The 21,846-nt window shown below is 49.0% G+C and overlaps 1 protein-coding gene across 8 annotated transcripts in view; it reads right to left on the bottom strand.

Annotated features, from left to right (window-relative positions):
- The window catches only part of LOC133357261 (disks large homolog 2-like), a 466,648-nt gene that overhangs the window by 193,560 nt on the left and 251,242 nt on the right, over positions 1-21,846 (bottom strand). For all 8 annotated transcript variants that reach the window (XM_061575118.1, XM_061575120.1, XM_061575121.1 and 5 more), the window contains exon 9: positions 21,249-21,399. In XM_061575118.1, coding sequence (XP_061431102.1) covers positions 21,249-21,399 — 151 coding nt within the window. The remainder of the gene's footprint in view (positions 1-21,248; positions 21,400-21,846) is intronic.

Below are 21,846 nucleotides of genomic sequence, written 5' to 3'. Positions count from 1 at the left end.
GTAACGCGCGCCGGATTTTGCAGACAAGTCAGCGACTCAAGAGATGCGGGGGGGGGGGGGGGGGCGGGAGCTCCGGGCTGCTCGAAAGCCTGACCCAGACAGATAGAGGCCTTTAGATGTTTCTTAAAAGTCGGCGCGCATTTGATGTTGCGGGATGTGCAAAGCGATAGAGAGAGAGTTCCACACAGCGGGGGCGACAGCAGAGAACGGACGTGAGGCTGTAACAGAATAGTGTATAGCGTAGTGTATAGTAGTTTATAGTGTATAGTAGTGTAGTGTATAGTAGTGTAGTGTATAATATAGCAGTGAATAGTGTAGTGTATAATATAGCAGTGTGTAGTGTAGTGTATAGTGTAGTGTATAATACAGCAGTGCATAGTGTAGTGTATAGTAGTGTAGTGTATAATATAGCAGTGTATAGTGTAGTCTCTAATACAGCAGTGTATAGTGTAGTGTATAATACAGCAGTGTATAGTGTAGTGTATAGTAGTGTATAGTGTAGTGTATAATACAGCAGTGTATAGTGTAGTGTATAGTAGTGTAGTGTATAGTGTAGTGTATAATATAGCAGTGTATAGTGTAGTGTATAATATAGCAGTGTATAGTGTAGTGTATAGTGTAATGTATAGTGTAGTGTATAGTAGTTTATAGTGTAGTGTATAGTGTAGTGTATAATATAGTAGTGTATAGTGTAGTGTATAGTGTAGTGTATAACGACGCGAGGCTGTAACAGTTCGAGACCTTGGTGTCCGAAGCAGCTGCGTAGAGTTCCACTACACTACACTATACACCACGAGAGAGTAGCGCGGTGCGAGGGTTCAAGTTCAAGTTCATGTATTAGGTATAGCCCTGTGAGCCATTCGGCTCTTGAATCGGGTGCAACCGCAACAAACAAAAAACAAAAACATGAACAAAAAACATCTTAAAGTGAATATGTGCCTAAGTGCAAACAGAAAATCCAAGAAAAGACAGCAAAATATTGCAGAAAAAAAACACCGTACACCAACGCTGTGTGCAAAAATCCCAGTGGGATGCAAGTCAAACAACAACAACAACCATAAGACAACTTAGATTAAGGCCATCAGTCTAACTCTGTACTACAACAAACAAACATGGCTAAACCAATACACTTTTCGAAATCACCAAAATAAAGCCATGAAAGCATTGAAAAAGCAATCATAGGGTATGGTGGGCGAAAACCGGTGGCGGTGAAGGTGCGATAACATAATTTTGTCCTGCTGGTTCGAAAGGGAGCCAATGGAAGAAGACGGAGAGAGCGAAAATTCCGCCTCGGTTACGTGGAAAGGACGCGTCAGATTTCCCCCCCCCCCCCTCCAAATCTGCCACTAAAAAAAAAATTCCAGAAATGCCACTGGGACTCATTCACAAGACAGCAGTGGGGGGGGGGGGGGTTACGAAATAACTGACCTTTAGCGAGAAATCCCACGAGACCCCCCCCCCTCTGCCGGCCCGTGCCCCCCCCCCGCAACATCTGTGTCAAAGCCACGCACGCACCCCCCCCCCCCCCCCCCCGAGTCATTTGTCTGCGAAATGACGAAATTTACGGCTCGATCAGCCAGCCCCGCTGGCGATAAACCACGAGGCAGCCCGGGGTGAGACTTGTGAAAATTCAGATGCATTTTCGTCAGCGCTTACCTCTCCCGACGGCTGCCCTTTACAGGAGGTGAGGAGGGGGAAAAAACTGCGATTGGGACGGCATCGCGGGAACGTCGTCCGCTCGGGTGTTTAAATAATGAGGGGCAGGGGGGGGGGGGGGAGTTGAGCGGTGACGCGGTGGTTGCTCGGGCGCTTTGCGTTGCGAACTCGGGCAAAACCTGGCCAGCGCCGTGCCAGGCAACCAGATATCCGCTCAAAAGCGACATTCTGCGCTAGAGACAGAGCGCCTCATCCGCCACGCTCTCTTTGCAGTCCCCAACGGCGTGACGGCGTCGCTCGCCAGACGGTGGAGCGGTAGGTAACGGACGACGCCGATTTGCATTTGCGAGCCCGCAAATTTAATCCGTAGATCCCCGATGCGCCTGAGCCCTTACGGCTTCATACGAGAGATGCGAAAGAGTCCATACACACATACCTCACCGAGGTTACCAGGCCAACACGCCGTTCATTTTATGCCGGTGGTGGTTACCAGCACACGCTGCGCCACAAAGTCGCGCCGGGCCGAGTTCCACTCCGAGCCGTGACTAATGTTTGCGTACGTGTGACAAACTTCTTTTGCACCGTACGTAGCCCACGATTGCTGATCGGTGGAGGCCGGGCGATGCCCGAATCAGGTTAGCACCCCTGCCGCACCCTACGATGATTGGTAGCGTAGGGTGGTGCAGTGAAAAAGGTCGAGGTAGTGATTGGGGTTGGTGTAGGTGATAGGGGTAGGGGTAGTGGATAGGGGTTGGGGTAGTGATAGGGGTAGTGATAGGGTTTGGGGTTGGTGTAGTGATAGGGATTGGGGTTGGTGTAGTGATAGGGGTAGGGGTAGTGATAGGGGTAGTGGATAGGGGTTGGGGTAGTGATAGGGGTAGTGATAGGGTTTGGGGTTGGGGTAGTGATAGTGGTAGTGATAGGGATTGGGGTTGGTGTAGTGATAGGGGTAGTGATAGGGGTTGGTGTAGTGATAGGGTTAGTGATAGGGGTTGGGGTAGTGATAGGTGTAGTGATAGGGGTTGGGGTAGTGATAGGGGTTGGTGTAGTGATAGGGGTTGGTGTAGTGATAGGGGTTGGGGTAGTGATAGGGGTAGTGATAGGGTTTGGGTTCGTGATAGGGGTTGGTGTAGTGATAGGGGTAGTGGACCGGGGTAGACTCGGTCATAGCTGGGGACAGTGGCAGGGGACAGCAGTAGCAAGATGGGCTGGAGAGAAGAGATGGGTGCTTGAATCTAAACTAAATTCGCATGCAAGATGACAAATGCTTCTCAGAACACTGTAGTCCAAGCCTCACAGCTTCTTAAAATAATCCTAAAAAGCACACACCCATATATTATCAAGTCAGCATGCCATTCACTTCATGCCACTCAGCAAATTCACAACACTGAAGTATTGTAATCTCTCAATTTAAAATTACCCAAAGTGCTTGTGGATTACACGACACACAGACACACAGACAAAGTTATTTTATTGTCGTTCTCGCACGGCCCGATGTCTGGAATTCATGTCTGATAACATATAATCTGGCCAAAAATTCGTGAGTGCACTCACGGCAAAAAAATAAAATCTCGACGGAACATGTCACTCGGCGAAAGTGACACGTGCCTGCATTTGAAACATGACACGTGGGGACATATGGCCTATGTAATACATCTGTGGTTCACCTCACTTAATTTTCCCTTTGAAAACCACCGGGACATGTAACAGCAACCTTACCCAGAATGCACCAGAACGATCATGCATTTGACTGCAAGTATTGTGGTTAACGTTAACACGATTCCTTGCAAAAAGTGTCAGTTTTGTTGCCAGAAAAAAGGGGTAAACCCCTATTAACACACACGGTATTTCGTGGTGAACATGCAAACACGTGGCTCTGATACGTGTGGCATTGTCCTGTTCTCTCGTCTGACACTGGTGGTGAGACGAGGCCATGAAGAAGTCTGTCTCTGGTGTGGGCCAATCAGTTTCAAAGACAACGTGTCATAGATTACACTGGTCAACACACTTTTTCTGGCATAAGGTATTCCAACGGTTTTAATGTAATTTTGGGGTGCTGATTCCAAATCTGGCATCAGTTTTTGTCTATCACATCAAGTTTTTGAGAGATCAAATATTGCATTTTCAATAAAAACTGCAGAAGAAAAATATTAAATAAATGTGGATATCTACATAAAATGATATTATAAACACACTATCCTAAAAATACAGCACCATATTTTAACACTAAAAGCAGTCACTGACTCGCAAAAACTTGCAATCATAAGTGACAGAGTTAATTTCGGGTAAAATCAATGAAAATGGGGTATGCCGATAGCATAAAAATGAGATGTGACAGAGCAAATCTGAGATCAGATTTGGAATCAGCACCCTGAAATTAGTCTAAAACAGCTGCAAAAGTCCAGGCCAGAAAAAAAAGTTTTTTTTTTTTGACCAGTGTTATCAGAGCCACGCGTGTGTTTGCATGTTCACCGCTAAGCACTGTTTGTGTGGCTAATGCAGTCATGATTCCTTGCAATAGGCATCTTATTTGGTACTCTTAGGTTTTTGCGGTAAAGTCACGTAGGTAAAAATAAATAATAAAATAATAGAAATAATAATAGAAATAAAATCACGACGTTTCGGAGGCAACACAAGTCTCCGTCATCAGGTGGGACCGTCACAGCCAGATTTACTGTATCAAATTGTGATTTATTATTTTATTTCTATTATTATTTCTATTTCTTTATTTTTTATTTTTATCTACGTGACTTTACCGAAAAAACCTAAGAGTATGAATCCTTGTAGTCACGAAAGCTTCAAATCTATCTTATTTGGTGTTTTAACATCTTAACACAACTCGCGTTTTATCATCGCCAGAAAAGGGTGCGACACCGATTTTGATTTGGACTTAAGGGGCCGTCCATAAATGACGTCACGCACCTGGGGGGGGGGAGGGGGGTTTGAGAAATGTGACGTCACATGAAAATGCAAAATTTTAAATAAATAGACAACACGTTCTACTTAATTAAATAGGTTTTTTTTTTTTATAAATGTTGTCTCCTTACAACATCAGAGTGCAGCGGCACAATAAATACGCACTACAATGACAATAGTTTAAAGTGATTTGAAGCATTTCGATTTAAAGCTTTCGTGACTGCAGGGATTCATCTTCTTGGTTCTTTCGGTAAACGTCGTGAGAATTATGTTATAATATTTTATTATTTTATTATTTACATTCTACGTGACTTTACCGAAAGAACCAAGAAGATGATTTGAAGCATGTTTTATTTTTTTGGGGGGGGGGGCACAGCTTTGTGACGTCATATTTGAGGGGGGGGGTCTGAATTTGTGACGCCGTGTGACGAGGGGGGGGTAAAAAAATCGTCCAAAATCGCGTGACGTCATTTATGGACGGCCCCTAAGTCGGCTTGAACTCGCGTAACGCCAGGAACGCGTGGTGGTACAGCCAATAGCGCTCACTGGTGGCGAATCGCATCACTGCAGTTTCACGTTCGGTTCTTATTGGGTTTTTTCTTGGTTAAATACAATCTCTCATCCTGTCTGCATTCATATAGCGAGCGTCTGACACTCAGAGGTGCTTGGCATTGATGCAGCAAATCTGGCTGTGACGGTCCCACCTGATGACGGAGATTTGTGTTGCCTCCGAAACGTCGTGATTTTTAATTTATTTTAAAATCCTTTATATTAAGTTCACTTGCTCGCTTGCTTTCGCGCTTACGACCGTGCAAATCTTTCGGTCGTTTTTTAACCCACTTCCCGTGATCCAATCGAGCTGATATTTTGCACACAGACTCGTTGTGCGTGACAATTTATTTTCGTGAAAATTTTTTTCCAAAATTTTCAACATTTTAGGAATTTTTTTTTATATTTAATTACCAATTGCTTAATGGTGGTAGACAATCATCTGACCCATAGGTGGCAGCCATCTCAAGCCAGAGGACGAGAGGACTCTAGCTGCCACGCATATAAAGGATTTATAGGGAAAAACTTAGTTTTTACGGGTTAATTTTTTTCTTTGTTAAATACAATCTCTCATCCTGTCTGGATTCATATAGCGATGCGCCTTCTACTCAGAGGTGCTTGGCATGGATCGTAAAAAAAAAATTGTACGCGAGGTGATGGCGGTTGACATTAAAGAGTGGGACTGTTATTCAAAGTGGTGGTGTCGTCTTGGGTGATAGGAGGACGGGTGGTAGTGGTTAAGGAGGGGTTTGGGTAGTGAACCGTGTAGGGATAGTGGTGATAGCAGTAGCGATAGGGGTAGTGGTAGGGGTTGTAGCAGTGATAGGGGCTGGGGTAGTGATAGGGGCTGGGGTAGTGATGGTGGTTGGGGTAGTGATAGGGGCTGGGGTAGTGATAGGGGCTGGGGTAGTGATGGTGGTTGGGGTAGTGATAGGGGTTGGGGTAGTGATGGTGGTTGGGGTAGTGATAGGGGTTGGGGTAGTGATAGGGGTAGTGATAGGGGTTGGGGTAGTGATAGGGGATGGGGTAGTGATAGGCGTTGGGGTAGTGATAGGGGTTGGGGTAGTGATAGGGGTTGGGGTAGTGATAGGCGTTGGGGGAATGATAGGGGTTGGGGTAGTGATAGGGGTTGGACTACCCGTACCCGGACGGGTACGGGTAGCCGTTTGCGACCCTGGTGCGGCCGGGTACGGGTACGGGTAGGCCGTGAGTCACTGGTGAGTAACCGTTTGTCACTCATTTCCCAACGTCTTGTCTCTTCTCACAATTCAAGTTCCTAGAATCAACCGACCCACGCCTGCAACATGGCTTCATCCCAGAGGTCGCAATCGGGTACCCGTACCCTTCCCGATACCCGGCCGGATACGGGTAGCCGGGTATCGGGTAGGGTACGGGTACCCGTTTGCGACCCTGGTGCGGCCGGGTACGGGTAAGGAATCAAAACCCGTTTGCGACCTCTGCCGCCAAGTGGAAAATGCGCTCCCTGCACAAGTACGTGACTGCAACTGGGCCCTCTGTTGATGTATTTTTACAAAGCATGGCCCTACTGGACACCTGTGTGCAAAAGAGCTTCGCAGTTCGTCGGATTCCTCCAGTGTGAACAAATACAGCCGACTCGATTATCCGCGTGCGGTTGATCCGATTTGCGGATTAACGGCACGGCCGAGATTTTGACGTACATGAATAATCCTCTTGGTTCTTTCGGTAAAGTCACGTAGAATGGAAATAATAAAATAATAAAAATAAAACATTATAAAATAATTCTCACGACGTTTCGGCCACAACGCAAGCAGCCGTCCTCAGGTGAAGAACAGGTCTGTCGAGAAGACAGTCATTCAGACAGAGTCATTCAGACGCTGTCTTCTCGACAGACCTGTTCTTCACCTGAGGACGGCTGCTTGCGTTGTGGCCGTAACGTCGTGAGAATTATTTTATTATGTTTTATTTTTATTATTTCATTATTTCCATTCTACGTGACTTTACCGAAAGAACCAAGAAGATGAATCCCTGCAGTCACGAAAGCTTTAAATCGAAAAATAGTACGTGAATAACTCGTGGCTTTTTTCCTTATTCCTGGAAATGTTCATGACAAGTCACGTGCTTAAACCGAACAAATATGTTGCTCTGGTCAATCCACATGGCTCTGCTGTCACCCACTTCGTGGGCCGAGTCTTCTGCGCGTGTAGCCAGGAAAGCATTACACCATCAACCGAGCACACGCATCGATCGGTCGATCGCTTTGTGTCCGTTCAGAATCTAAGGAGCAACAATCAAAATCGTCAGTTGCGCTTCACTTTGAGCCATTCGTCCGATCATTTGCTTTGTGCGTTTTAATTTAAGAAATTGTGCCACTTAAGCATAATGTATACCGACCTACATTGGCGGTTTTTGGCACAGAGATCTGCGGAAAATGAATATCTTTGGATAATTATCTGAGATTTTGAATTATCCACAACCGACCTCCCCGTCATGAGCGCGGACGAATCGAGTCCACTGTACTCCGATTCCGCTTTGAGGTTTGCCCTTCTCACAACGACAAAGACAAAGCTCCCCCGTGTGGCCTGTAACAGACTGTTGGGGCAAGTGCTGTTCGCCAGTAGTACCTATGAAGGCCGCCACGGCACGCGAGGGGGATGGGTGGCCAGCACCACGCCCTCACAACCCACACACACACGCTCCCACACCTCTCCCTCTCGATCATGTGGCCATTCGTTGTACTGCTGCGCCAACGTTCAGCGCTTCGTTATTTTTTTTTGCCAATGACGCTTCATAAAAAACTAAATTGTTAGTCTAATTATTCATAATACACTTTTTATTTTGGGTTAGATCGCGTAAATATATAAATGTGTCATTAAACCCGCCACCGCATGACACAGCCAACTAGTAAGGTTTGTCACGTAAATAGAACGTGGCCAATTCGTCACGAGTACAGCACTCGTGTATAGTGTAGTGTATAGTAGTGTAGTGTATAGTGTAGTGTATAGTGCAGTGTATAGTGCAGTGTATAGTGTTGTGTATAGTGTATAGTGTAGTGTATAGTGTAGTGTGTAGTGTATAGTGTTGTGTATAGTGTATAGTAGTGTATAGTGTAGTGTATAGTAGTGTAGTGTATAGTAGTGTAGTGTATAGTGTAGTGTATAGTAGTATATAGTGTAGTATATAGTGTAATGTATAGTGTAGTGTATAGTGTAGTGCATAGTAGTGTATAGTGTATTGTATAATAGTGTATAGTGTAGTGTATAGTGTAGTGTATAGTAGTGTAGTGTATAGTAGTGTAGTGTATAGCGTAATATACTAGTACACCACTAACCGGTGTGTCGGAGTGCCAAGCCACAACATTTACAATATTTTATAGTACGACGTTTTGCCAGTAATTACAACTAGCTCCATCAGGCGACAGCCAGATATTTCGCCTTTGTAATTACTGGCAAAACGTCTTACTCAGATTGTAAATCTTCTTGGTTCTTTCGGTAAAGTCACGTAGAAGGGAAATAATAAAATAATAAAAATAAAACATAATAAAATAATTCTCACGACGTTTCGGCCACAACGCAAGCATCCGTCCTCATTCTTCACCTGATAATTATTTTATTATGTTTTATTTTTTTATTTTATTATTTCCTTTCTACGTGACTTTACCGAAAGAACCAAGATGATGAATCCCTGCAGTCACAAAAGCTTTACATCAGATTGTAAATGTTGTGGCCTGGCTCTCCAGTGTGCTGTACTCGTACACTACACTATACACTACACACGACTATACCACTACACTACTATACACTACACTATAAACTACACTACTATACACTACACTATACACTAGTGCTGTACTATTAACGAATTGGCACGTTTTGTCTACATGACAAACCTTACTAATTGGCTGTGTCGGGTGGTGGCGAGTTTAACGAAACATTGATATATTTAGTGCGATCTAACCCAAAAAAACCTGTATTATGGATGATAGCGGTCGCGAAAACCCAGCTACGTGTTAAACAGTCTAATTATTGTTGTCCACGTGGGAGTTAATGCCATTACAAACATGCATTGAGATTATTTAGCTTATTTTTGGTACGATATATGTCCAAACGACGGGGCCACTTTGTTGAGCAATCATTTGCGGCCGGTCACTTCTGAAAAAAAAGTTAATACCTCAGTGGGCTTTGCCTAGTAAAATGGGGATGGTTTAGTTTGTATATGTACGAGTTTGGGTGATTTATCTACCTCTATTGTACTTTGCACGACTATCGTGTGTTTGTACTGCTTGTTGTTTGTAACGTGTTTCTCACCCAGTGGCCCTAACCGGACATGTGTGGGAAAAAAATAGCTTCCTAACTCATCGGATTCCTCCCGCAGGAAACATTCTGCTTCTGAATTAAAGAGACGGCGCAAATGAGCCGAGGGAGAACGGATCGTCCAAAGTCGGGAAATCCGACGCGGGAATTGGTCGGGCGTCGTGGCAATTCGCTGGATCGGCTGCTCAAGCGCCATCCACGCTGCCACGGAGGCCGATTTTGTAGAGAATCTGCCGCGACAACCACCACAAGTGTGCCGTCGCCACCGCCCGCCACGGAGTTGTTGTTGTTGTTGTTGTCGAGCGAGCGAGTTGTAAACAAAACGACATCGGGCGACTGATTCAGTTTATATCAGGCAAGGCCCCATTGTGCTAACAGGTTATTTTTCCATTGCGACCCAATAAACTATTTATAAAAAAAAAGTCAATTTAAACGATGAAGACCCGCTTGTGTTGTGGGATTTTTGCTTTTATTATTATAATTTATTTGTAATTTTTTATTTAATTGTATTACTTTTATTTTCTACCTACGTGACTTTACCGAAAGAACCAAGAATATATCGTTGTTCTTCGCTAATTCTCAGGGCGGGGTTGGGGAGAGGTACTTCCGCCGATAGGACATGATCAATGCGAGGGCCGCCACGCATTATTTGAAACCACCGGGGGGTTTAACGACGGCATCGCGATGATGATAGGGGGGTAGCTTTCACTCTGTGCATTGTCGGGGGGCGGAGGGAGGGAGGGAGGGGGGGGCGCGGCGCACATCAGGGGCCGCACCGAAGGCCACCAGGGACCCGCCAGTGTGCCCACGGGCCTTCGCCGGCGAAGAACACCGGCACATCTCAAAACGCCACGCGGAAACGCTCGCTCTCGTCGAGAGGCACCACGACTCGACCCGTAACGAGGGGCAACTGTCCCCCTACCAAGCTCTGGAGTCCTCGGTGTACGTGAATGTGCGATGAGCGGTGGTGTAGAGTGTGGGGAGCGGTGGTGTAGCGGTTATCGCTACGCTTGCGCTATGAACCCGGCGACCCGGGTTCGATTCCCGCTCACGGCCAACACCGGTGACGATTATCTGAACTGGTCTTGGGCCTCCCCTAGGTCGACTCAGCCTCAAATGAGCACCTGGCGCGGTGCGTAAACATCGCCACTGGGGAGACAAAGGCGGTCGGGCGTGGTGCTGGCCACCCAACTCCTCGTGTGCCGTTCCTGCCTTCATAGGTGCTCGCTAACAGCACTTGCCCCAACAGTCTGTTAAGGCTATACGGGGGGTCTTTGTCTTTGTCTTTTGCATTGAACTTCTTTCGCACCGTACGTAGACAAACGTGCAAATCGGAGGTGGCCCTGGCCAACAAACCGCCGTCCTCCCCACCCTCCCCCCATGCTGATGTTTACACATTGCAGCACACATGCTTGTTCAAGGCTGAGTTGACGAGGGAGGAGGGCTCAGGGTAGAGATTCCAATGGCACGTGCCACTCAATTTTTTTTTTACGTCTTATTCATTTTTTTATTTTACCAGGTGAGGCTCATCGAGATCTTTTTCAGAAGCCACCTGGCCACAACGACCGCTCAACCAAGGGGCTCATTATCATCATCATCGTCGCGTGGAAATGTACGACAGCCAAACACTTCATTAGACCTCCTTTGCCAGTGCCAAAATATAATAATAATAGGGTTTTTCAAACCTTTTTTCTGGCAACAAAACTGAAACCTTTTTTACAAGGAATCATGTGTGCATTCTCACCACAATACTTGTGGCGAAAATGCAAACAAAAAACACACTCAATTTCGATTTAAAGCTTTCGTGACTGCAGGGATTCATCTTCTTGGTTCTTTCGGTAAAGTCACGTAGAATGGAAGTAATAAAATAATATAAATAAAACTTAACGTCGTGAGAATTAGTTTATAATGTTTTATTATTATTTTATTATTTCCATTCTACGTGACTTTACCGAAAGAACCAAGAAGAAGAAAAAACACACTCTGATAATATATGCATTTTCGTTGAAACTAATTGGTATCAGAGTGTGTTTTTGTTTGCATTTTGACCACAATTATTGTGGTTAATGCACACATGATTCCTCGTAAAAAGGTTTCAGTTTTGTTGCCAGACAAAAGGTGGGAAACCCCCTTTATTACCCAAATACTCTAACGCACGTCGCTTCTAAATGTGGAGGGAAGAAACGGAGGACCGGGAGAAAAATCCACGCGACCACGGTGCGACAGGACACGCAAACTCCACTTACACAGCAGGCTTCAGGGTTGGAATCGAAACCACAACCCTCCATGCATACCAGGCGAGGTAGTTAACATCTCCTAGCCACTGTGACGCCCTGATGTTCACATGCCGTGGCCATTTGTCACCGTATCCACTTTGGGCCCCAGCGAGTCGGAGGTACTGTACAGCACTGTGGAATTTTCCCTCTAGATCCGTGTGGGCTGAAAAACAACAGGGGGGTGGGGGCGATTGCCACCCCACGCTTACTGTCAACAGAGGAGGCGGTGTGAATTGGTGACCCAGCTCCAAAGAGGGTCACGTGGCACACTCCTGAGACGCACGGTGATGAAGTGCCGCTCGTTTTCAAGTTCACGTAGCGCTGGGTCAGGGGGCTAAGTAGCCAGTGCCAGGTTATCCCAGTAGCACAAGTAGCTACACATGTAGTAGTAGCTAATACATATGTAGTAGCTACTACTACATAGGTACTACATAGTAGTAGCTACTACATATGTAGTAATAGCTACTACATAGGTACTACATAGGTAGCAGTAGCTACTACACATGTAGTAGTAGCTACTACTACATATGTAGTAGTAGCTACTACATAGGTACTACATAGGTAGTAGTAGCTACTACATAGGTACTACATAGGTAGTAGTAGCTACTACACATGTAGTAGTAGCTACTACTACATATGTAGTAGTAGCTACTACATAGGTACTACATAGGTAGTAGTAGCTACTACATGTGTAGTAGCTACTACTACATAGGTAGTAGTAGCTACTACTACACATGTAGTAGCTATGTAGTAGCTACATGTGTAGTAGCTACTACATGTGTAGTAGCTACTACATGTGTAGTAGCTACATGTGTAGTAGCTACTACATGTGTAGTAGCTACATGTGTAGTAGCTACTACATGTGTAGTAGCTACGGGCCCCGCACTTTCAAGGGCTCCGCGCTAAATGCTCTCAAGCTATCAATTCGGGATCAGTGATTCTGCACTTGCTCTATTACTATAGTACTATACCGCCTTCAACTTTTACGGACGACTGGGTGTTTAAGGTGAGCGATTTGTCGTATAATCTGGCTGTATAGCAAATAAAAAAATACAATTACTTTGCTATGCAAGTAAAAAATGTGTGTGTTTTCATACTTAAGTGTATTTTATTTATTTAGGGCCCCTTTATAACATATGCTGCAGGCCTCGCACTAGCTTAATCCGGCACGGTAAGTAAGTCTTGAGAGACCAGGGGAAGTCTATTTTGCAAGGGTTGCTGTTCGTGAACCTCCTATTAATTATTTTTTCGAGTAAAAACTCACCAACCCCCCCCAACCACAGTGTAAATTAAGCAAAGGTGGTCCCCACCTATAAAATCAAGACACGCGTAAAAACAAATCTAAATGAGGGCTCATACTCAGCCAATCGGAGGGTAGGTTGAAGAGAGTTCCACATCTTAGGAGCCAGGCTTGAGAAGGCCTCTGCTACTAGCACCCAGCATAGAAGAAAACATTCTCGGTGTGTGTGTGTGTGTTGGAGAGCGGTGGCGACGCGGTTAGCGCGCTGCGCTACGAACCCGGCGACACAGGTTCGATTCCCACTCACGGCCAACACCAGTGACGATTATCTGAACTGGTCCCGGGCCTCCCCTAGGTCGACTCAGCCTCCAATGAGTACCTGGTACGGTGTGTAAACATTGCCACTGGGGAGACAAAGGCGGTCGGGCGTGGTGCTGGCCACCCACCCCCTCGTGTACCGTTGCGGCCTTCATAGGTGCTCGCTAACAGCACTTGCCCCTACAGTCTGTTAAGGCTACACGGGGGATCTTTGTCTTGGTATGTTGGAGAGCGGTGGCGACGCGGTTAGCGCGCTGCGCTACGAACCCAACGATTCGAAGTCGATTACCGCTCAGGGCCAAACACAAGTGACAATGGATCTGAACCGCTCCTGGGCCTCACCTAGGTCGACTCAGCCTCCAATGAGTACCTGGTGCAGTGTGTAGTAAACATCGCCGGGCGTGGTGCTGGCCACCCACCCCCTCGTGTACCGTTTCGGCCTTCATGGGTGCTGCTTGCGAACGGCACTTGCCCCAACAGTCTGTTAAGGCTACACGGGGGATCTTTGTCTTTTTGCCATATCGCACGTGTGAGACACACATCATCCCAAGTCGAATTTCTGCACAAGTGCCACGTGATAATTCACTCACCCACCACTCCCCCTAAAGCGATTTGATAAATAGTCAAAAGTCTGGGTTACTTCTTCTTGGTTCTTTCGGTAAAGCTTAAAATACGCTGCCAAGCTTAGCAGTGTTCATTAGAACGCTGTCTTTCAGACAGCCATGTCTTCACCTGAGGACGGCTGCTTGTGTTGTGGCCGAAACGTCGTGAGAATTTTATTATGTTTAATTTTTATTATTTTATTATTTCCCTTCAACGTGACTTTACCGAAAGAACCAAGAAGATGAATCCCTGCAGTCCCGAAAGCTTTAAATCGAAAAGTCTGGGTTACGATTCAATGCAAGATTCCGTTAATTTGCTCTTTAACATCTAATTTGTATGTGATCATTCTTGTAATGGCTCATCATTTCTTCAACTCCGCTCGGCTTAAATGTAACGTGAGCGTGTAATAACAACAGCACCAACAACAGCAACAATATTCCTGATTCTAGATTTAAAGTTGTCGTGACTGCAAGGCTCCATACTCTTTGGTTTTTTCGGTAAAGTCACGTAGGTGAAAAAGAAAACAGATACATTAAATCACGACGTTTCGGAAGCAACACAAGCAACCGTCCTCAGTTGTTAACCGCTCCAGACGCCTCAGTAATTTTGCTGGAGCAGCCAACACCTGATGACGGTTGCTTGTGTTGCTTCCGAAACGTCGTGATTTAATTTATTTGTTTTATTTTTTACCCACGTGACTTTACCGAAAAAAACAAAGAGTAATATTCATATTCTTAGGTTTTTTCGGTAAAGTCACGTAGGTAAAAAATTTTAATTACATCATCTGCACCTAGTTTACACAACAAAGGCTCATTCCTAACAGCGTGCTTCAGCCGCACCGAACCTCACAAAAATAATATTCAGAGCCTACCTTGGCTCCTCCCACCCTCAACCAGTATATATACAAGGACTGTTTTCTTGGAATTTCTCTCACTTGATACAGCTATCGTGCTGTGACGGTTCCACCTGAAGACGGAAGCTTGCGTTGCCTCCGAAACGTCGTGATTTTTATTTTACTTTTATAAATTTTAATTTTTTACCTACGTGACTTTACCGAAAAACCCGAAGAATATGAATCCTTGCAGTCACAAAAGCTTCAAATCTAGAAGTAATATTCATGATATTCAGCTGAATTAATGTCCTTTCCATGCCGCGCGCGCGTGTGTACGTTGAAACTTCTTTTGCACCGTATGTAGCCAAACGTGCTAATCAGAGGTGGACGTGACCAGCAACCGGCGTATTCGCCTGGTTGTCTCCCCAGCGCCCACCCCCCTCACCTCCCCTTCCTCACCCCCCCCCCCCCCCACTACTGATGTTTACACATTGCAGCACACGTGCACGTTTAAGGCTTAGGTGACTAAGAAGGGAAGGGGGGGGGGGGCTCAGAATAGATTCAAACACCGAGACGCCACTATTTATTTTACTTATTTATTTGAGCAGGTAAGAGCCCTAACTGAGCTGCGTGTCTCTTGTTGTTTGACTGAAGCGACCCTGTAGCCATCGCAAATGATCGCTCAACGAATTGGCGGCTTATTGTCGCTTGGCAATTCATAGTCGGAGCCAAATACTCTCGAAACGCGTGACGCCGGCTCGAAATGTAGAGGGGGGGGGGGGGGAAACCAGAGGACCCGGAGAAAAATCCACGCGACCACAGGGAGGGAAAGACACGCAAACTCCAAATATACATCAGCAGGCGTCAGAGTAGAGATCGAACCCACGGCCTCCTGTATACCAGGCGAGGTAGTTAACATCTTCTAGCCACCGTGGTGATGATGAGAGAGAGACACGCAGACTCCAAATATACAGCAGCAGGCGTCAGGGTCGAGATCGAACCCACGACCTCCTGTATACCAGGGGAGGTAGTTAAAATCTCCTAGCCACCGTGATGATGATGAGAGAGAGACACGCAAACTCCAAATATACAGCAGCAGGTGTCAGAGTCGAGATCGAACCCACGACCTCCTGTATACCAGGCGAGGTAGTTGACATATCATAGCCACCGTAATGATGATGAAAGACACGCAAACTCCAAATATACAGCAGCAGGCGTCAGAGTTGGGATCAAACCCACGACCTCCTGTATACCAGGCGACGTAGTTAACATCTCCTAGCTACCGTGATGATGATGAGAGATAGTCACACAAACTCCAAATATACGGCAGCGGGCATCAGGTTCGGGATCGAACCCACGGCCTCCTGTATACCAGTGGAGGTAGTTAACATCTCCTAGCCACCGTGATGATGAAAGAGAGAGAGACGCAGACTCCAAATAAACATCAGGTATCAGGGTCCAAAGATCGAACCCACGACCTCCTGTAAACCAGGCGAGGTAGTTAACATCTCCCATCCACCGTGATGATGATGATAGATAGACACGCAAACTCCAAATATACAGCAGCAGGCGTCAGAGTCGGGATCGAACCCACGACCTCCTGTATACCAGTGGAGGTAGTTAACATCTCATAGCCACCGTGATGATGATGAGAGAGAGACACGCAAACTCCAAATATACAGCAGGCGTCAGGTTCGGGATCGAACCCACGACCTCCTGTATACCAGGCGAGGAAGTTAACATCTCCAAGCCTTTGCGGAGCCTACCGATATGAAAGGTTAAAAGGTTGGGAGTCAAACTTAGGGTAGCCAGGTTGCAACGCTCAAAGTACTGCCTACTTAAATTTCGATTTAAAGCTTTCGTGACTGCAGGGATTCATCTTCTTGGTTCTTTCGGTAAAGTCACGTAGAAGGAGAATAATAAAATAATAAAAATAAAACATAATAAAATAATTCTCACGACGTTTCGGCCACTGTCTACCTGACAGACCTGTTCTCCACCTGAAGACGGCTGCTTGCGTTGTGGCCGAAACGTCGTGAGAATTATTTTATTATGTTTAATTTTTATTATTTTATTATTTTCCTTCTACGTGACTTTACCGAAAGAACCAAGAAGATACTGCCTACTTGCACAACCACAAATAGTCTCCATGGTATAAATGTAATTCGTACGCCCAGAATGGACAGGTTGCAATGACCACTTGTGTGTGATTTTACCCCATTGTACCAAACGCCTGCTTGCCAGGGTTTGTTACTTTGAGGTCAAGCAACTCCACTGTGTGCACAATTTTTGTCCATACCTGTCAACCTCTTATCAGTGCCCTACCTTCAGACCTTATCGGTCACCCCGTATCCTTACAAATCTCAACGTTCATCCTACAAAGTCCCATCAAAAGGGAGAAACACAAACAAATAGGCACGCATTTTTTTTTAATGCCCGTCTAAGAAACGTCTGTAACGCCGTATGGACCTGAAAACTCAATCTCCCTGCACAAGAATTACGGGGTATAAACCGTGCCGGTTTGGCAGCTGTGGTGGTGTCTGTCCATTTGCTCCGTGAGGTTCCAACATGGGCCTTCTTTGTGCCTCGAGAACAAGCAACACGGAGACAAAGACCCCCCCACCTGCCCCCCGCAGCCCAAACAGATTGTCGGGGACAAGTGCTGTTAGCGAGTAGCACCTACGAAGGCCAGCACTGTGCGCACACGAGGTGGTCGCGGCGGCCAGCACCACGCCCGGCCGCCTTTGTCTCCCCATTGGCGATGCTTACTACACACCGCACCCAGGTATCTCATTTGAGGCCGAGTCGACCTAGGAGAGGCCCAGGACCCGCTCAGGTAATCGTCACCGGCGTCGGCCTGGGAATCGAACTCGGGTCGATGGGGTTTCGCAGCGCAGCGGCGCTAACCACCGCGACATCGCTGCCACAAACACACACGCTAAAAACCCGACGACTTGCATGAAAACAAAGCGTCCGACAATCGTGTACGTGGTGAAACTTAAAAAAAGCCCGTAGGTTAAATCGGTCGGGATGACGAATAGGTGGTTACTGTATGTGTTCAATCGGGTTGCCACCTGTCCTGATTTTTCCACCAAGGTACGTCCCTCCTTCTTTCAATGCCATCCTGGCAAACCTCGTGGTGTCTTCCTGGGGACATTAAACATCTCGCTTTCTGACAATTACAACAATTACAATAATAACTATGAGTGATACAGCACTCACTCTCAATGTAACTCTCCCCCCACCCCCCCACAGAATTGTGAGATATTCTTCATGTGTCTCCTGTCCGTGACAAGTCCCGGTTGTATGCGTCCCAGGAGGTGGCACACCCCCTCGTGATGATGCCGTGTGTACGCTCAACTTCTTTCGCACCGCACGTAGCCAAGCGTGCTAATCGCAGATGCGCGGGGAAGGACAAACTAAACAGCAGCAAGCAGTTCTAAAGAAATGAGTATGTCAGTCTAAATGATGATTTAAAAGTGCACAGCTCCCAGCGGCTGCCTAATATCAGAAGGAAGAGCGTTCCAGACGGCCACAGAAGCGCATCTGAAAGCTCGCGGTGGCAGTGATCGCCTTGGTCCGATGGCTATCAGCCGCTGCGAGGATGACCGGAGATCTCGTGATGGTTTACGCGAACCGCACTCTTTGAAGCGCGTGAACAGGGCACTGGGGCAGGAGGAGAAGGTGGGGCGGGCGAGCGGGCGAGGAGAGAGCGAGAGCCAAGCGGGGAGAGCCAACGCGTGACGAGCGGGCGGGTGACCGGGTGGGCGAGTGTGCCAGCGAGTGAGTGAGAGGGCGAGTGTGCCAGTGGGTGAGTGGGCGAGTGTGTGAGTGGGTGGGCGAGTGTGCCAGCGAGTGGGAGAGTGGGCGAGTGTGCCAGTGAGTGAGTGGGTGGGCGAGTGTGCCAGTGAGTGAGTGGGTGGGCGAGTGTGCCAGCGAGTGGGAGAGTGGGCGAGTGTGCCAGTGAGTGAGTGGGTGGGCGAGTGTGCCAGTGAGTGAGAGAGTGGACGAGTGTGCCAGTGAGTGAGAGAGTGGACGAGTGTGCCAGTGAGTGAGTGGGTGGACGAGTGTGCCAGTGAGCGAGAGAGTGGACGAGTGTGCCAGTGAGTGAGTGGGTGGACGAGTGTGCCAGTGAGTGAGTGGCTGGGCGAGTGTGCCAGTGAGTGAGTGGGTGGGCGAGTGTGCCAGTGAGCGAGAGAGTGGACGAGTGTGCCAGTGAGTGAGAGAGTGGACGAGTGTGCCAGTGAGTGAGTGGCTGGGCGAGTGTGCCAGTGAGTGAGTGGGTGGGCGAGTGTGCCAGTGAGTGAGAGAGTGGGCGAGTGTGCCAGGGAGTGAGTGGGTGGGCGAGTGTGCCAGTGAGTGAGAGAGTGGGCGAGTGTGCCAGTGAGTGAATGGGTGGACGAGTGTGCCAGTGAGTGAGAGAGTGGACGAGTGTGCCAGTGAGTGAGAGAGTGGACGAGTGTGCCAGTGAGTGAGTGGGTGGACGAGTGAATGGGTGGACGAGTGTGCCAGTGAGTGAGTGGGTGGACGAGTGTGCCAGTGAGTGAGTGAGTGGACGAGTGTACCAGTGAGTGAGAGTGGGCGAGTGTGACAGTGGGTGGGTGGACGAGTGAGTGGGTGGGCGAGTGTGCCAGTGAGTGAGTGGGTGGACGAGTGTGCCAGTGAGTGAGTGGGTGGGCGAGTGTGCCAGTGAGTGAGTGGGTGGGCGAGTGTGCCAGTGAGTGAGTGGGTGGGCGAGTGTGCCAGTGAGTGAATGGGTGAGCGAGTGTGCGAGTGAGTGAGTGGGTGGACGAGTGTGCCAGTGAGTGGGCGAGTGTGCCAGTGAGTGGGCGAGTGTGCCAGTGAGTGAGTGAGTGGGCGAGTGTGCCAGCGAGTGAGTGGGTGGACGAGTGTGCCAGTGAGTGAGTGGGTGGACGAGTGTACCAGTGAGTGAGTGGGTGGACGAGTGTGCCAGTGAGTGAGTGGGTGGACGGGTGTGCCAGCGAGTGAGTGAGTGGGCGAGTGTGCCAGTGAGTGAGTGAGTGGGCGAGTGTGCCAGTGGGCGAGTGTGCCAGTGAGTGAGTGGGTGGGCGAGTGTGCCAGTGAGTGAGTGGGTGGACGAGTGTGCCAGTGAGTGAGTGAGTGGGCGAGTGTGCCAGTGAGTGGGTGGGTGGGCGAGTGTGCCAGTGAGTGAGTGGGTGGACGAGTGTGCCAGTGAGCGAGTGGGTGGACGAGTGTTCCAGTGAGTGAGAGAGTGGACGAGTGTGCCAGTGAGTGAGTGGGTGGACGAGTGTGCCAGTGAGTGAGTGGGTGGGTGGACGAGTGTGCCAGTGAGTGAGAGAGTGGACGAGTGTGCCAGTGAGTGAGTGGGTGGACGAGTGTGCCAGTGAGTGAGAAAGTGGACGAGTGTGCCAGTGAGTGAGTGAGTGGCTGGGCGAGTGTGCCAGTGAGTGAGTGGGTGGGCGAGTGTGCCAGCGAGTGAGTGGGTGGGCGAGTGTGCCAGTGAGTGAGAGAGTGGGCGAGTGTGCAGCGAGTGAGTGGGTGGGCGAGTGTGCCAGTGAGTGAGTGAGTGGGCGAGTGTGCCAGTGAGTGAGTGGACGAGTGTGCCAATGAGTGAGTGGGTGGGCGAGTGTGCCAGTGAGTGTGTGGGCGAGTGAGTGGGTGGACGAGTGTGCCAGTGAGTGAGTGGGTGGGCGAGTGTGCAAGTGAGTGAGTGAGTGTGTGGACGAGTGTGCCATTGAGTGGGTGGACGAATGTGCCAGTGAGTGAGTGGGTGGGCGAGTGTGCCAGTGAGTGAGTGAGTGGGTGGGCGAGTGTGCCAGCTAGTGAGTGAGTGGGTTGACGAGTGTGCCAGCGAGTGAGTGGGTGGGTGGGCGAGTGTGCCAGTGAGTGAGTGGGTGGGCGAGTGTGCCAGCGAGTGAGTGAGTGGGTGGACGAGTGTGCCAGTGAGTGAGTGGGTGGGCGAGTGTGCCAGTGAGTGAGTGGGTGGGCGGGTGGGCGAGTGTGCCAGTGAGTGAGTGGGTGGGCGAGTGTGCCAGCTAGTGAGTGAGTGGGTGGACGAGTGTGCCAGCGAGTGAGTGAGTGGGTGGACGAGTGTGCCAGTGAGTGAGTGAGTGGGCGAGTGTGCCAGTGAGTGAGTGGGTGGGCGAGTGTGCCAGCTAGTGAGTGAGTGGGTGGACGAGTGTGCCAGCTAGTGAGTGAGTGGGTGGACGAGTGTGCCAGCGAGTGAGTGAGTGGGTGGACGAGTGTGCCAGTGAGTGAGTGGGTGGACGAGTGAGTGGGTGGACGAGTGTGCCAGTGAGTGAGTGAGTGGGCGAGTGTGCCAGTGAGTGAGTGGGTGGGTGGGCGAGTGAGCCAGTGAATGAGTGGGTGGACGAGTGAGTGGGTGGACGAGTGTGCCAGCCAGTGAGTGAGTGGGTGGGCGAGTGTGCCAGTGAGTGAGAGAGTGGGCGAGTGTGCCAGTGAGTGAGTGGGTGGGCGAGTGAGCCAGTGAATGAGTGGGTGGACGAGTGGGTGGACGAGTGAGTGGGTGGACGAGTGTGCCAGCGAGCGAGCGAGCGAGCGCGTGCCGCGTGTGCCACCCTCACCGCGTGTGCTCGTCATCCATCATGGGCTGCTTGGAGAAGGAGATGGGCGAGTATCGTCCGGGCGAGGGTGGAGGCAGGGCGCTCTTGTACTCCGGGCTGCCCATGTAGTTGGAGCCGGGACCCACGTGGTTGTCTAAGGACTGAGAATACGCTGCGGCAAGCCGAGCAGCAGAGGAGGGAGGAGGGAGGGAGAAGGGAAGGGGAGTGAGTGAGTGAGGAAGGGAGGTAAGGAAGACGTTTGAGAGATGGTGGGATGGAAGATGTTGAGAGAGGGAGGGAAGAGAAGAGAAGAAGGGTGGTGGTGGAGGAACAGAAGACGACGAGAATCTAATCTAGACAGCAGCACAGCGACACACCGAGCTCCACTGTCATCACGGGGAGCAGCAGCAGCAGCGGCAGCACGAGTCGAGTCGTCGCCTGGGCTCGCAGGAACGCGGCGCGACACGCAGCACCGGTCTAACCGGAATAGTCACCTCGGGTGTGCGGGGAAAAGAGGGGGTGGTGGAGGTGATGGGGGGGCTGATGGGGGGAGGTGGTGGTGGGGGGGGTGATGGGGGGGTGGTGGTGGGGGGTGGTGGGGCGGTGGTGGTGGGGTGGT

The sequence above is a fragment of the Lethenteron reissneri genome, chromosome 57, assembly GCF_015708825.2.
Source record: "Lethenteron reissneri isolate LAM-NWPU_2019-01 chromosome 57, ASM1570882v1, whole genome shotgun sequence".
Taxonomy (NCBI): domain Eukaryota; kingdom Metazoa; phylum Chordata; class Hyperoartia; order Petromyzontiformes; family Petromyzontidae; genus Lethenteron; species Lethenteron reissneri.
The sequence above is the reverse complement of the archived record's forward strand: the minus strand, read 5'-3'. Positions and strand labels throughout refer to the sequence as shown.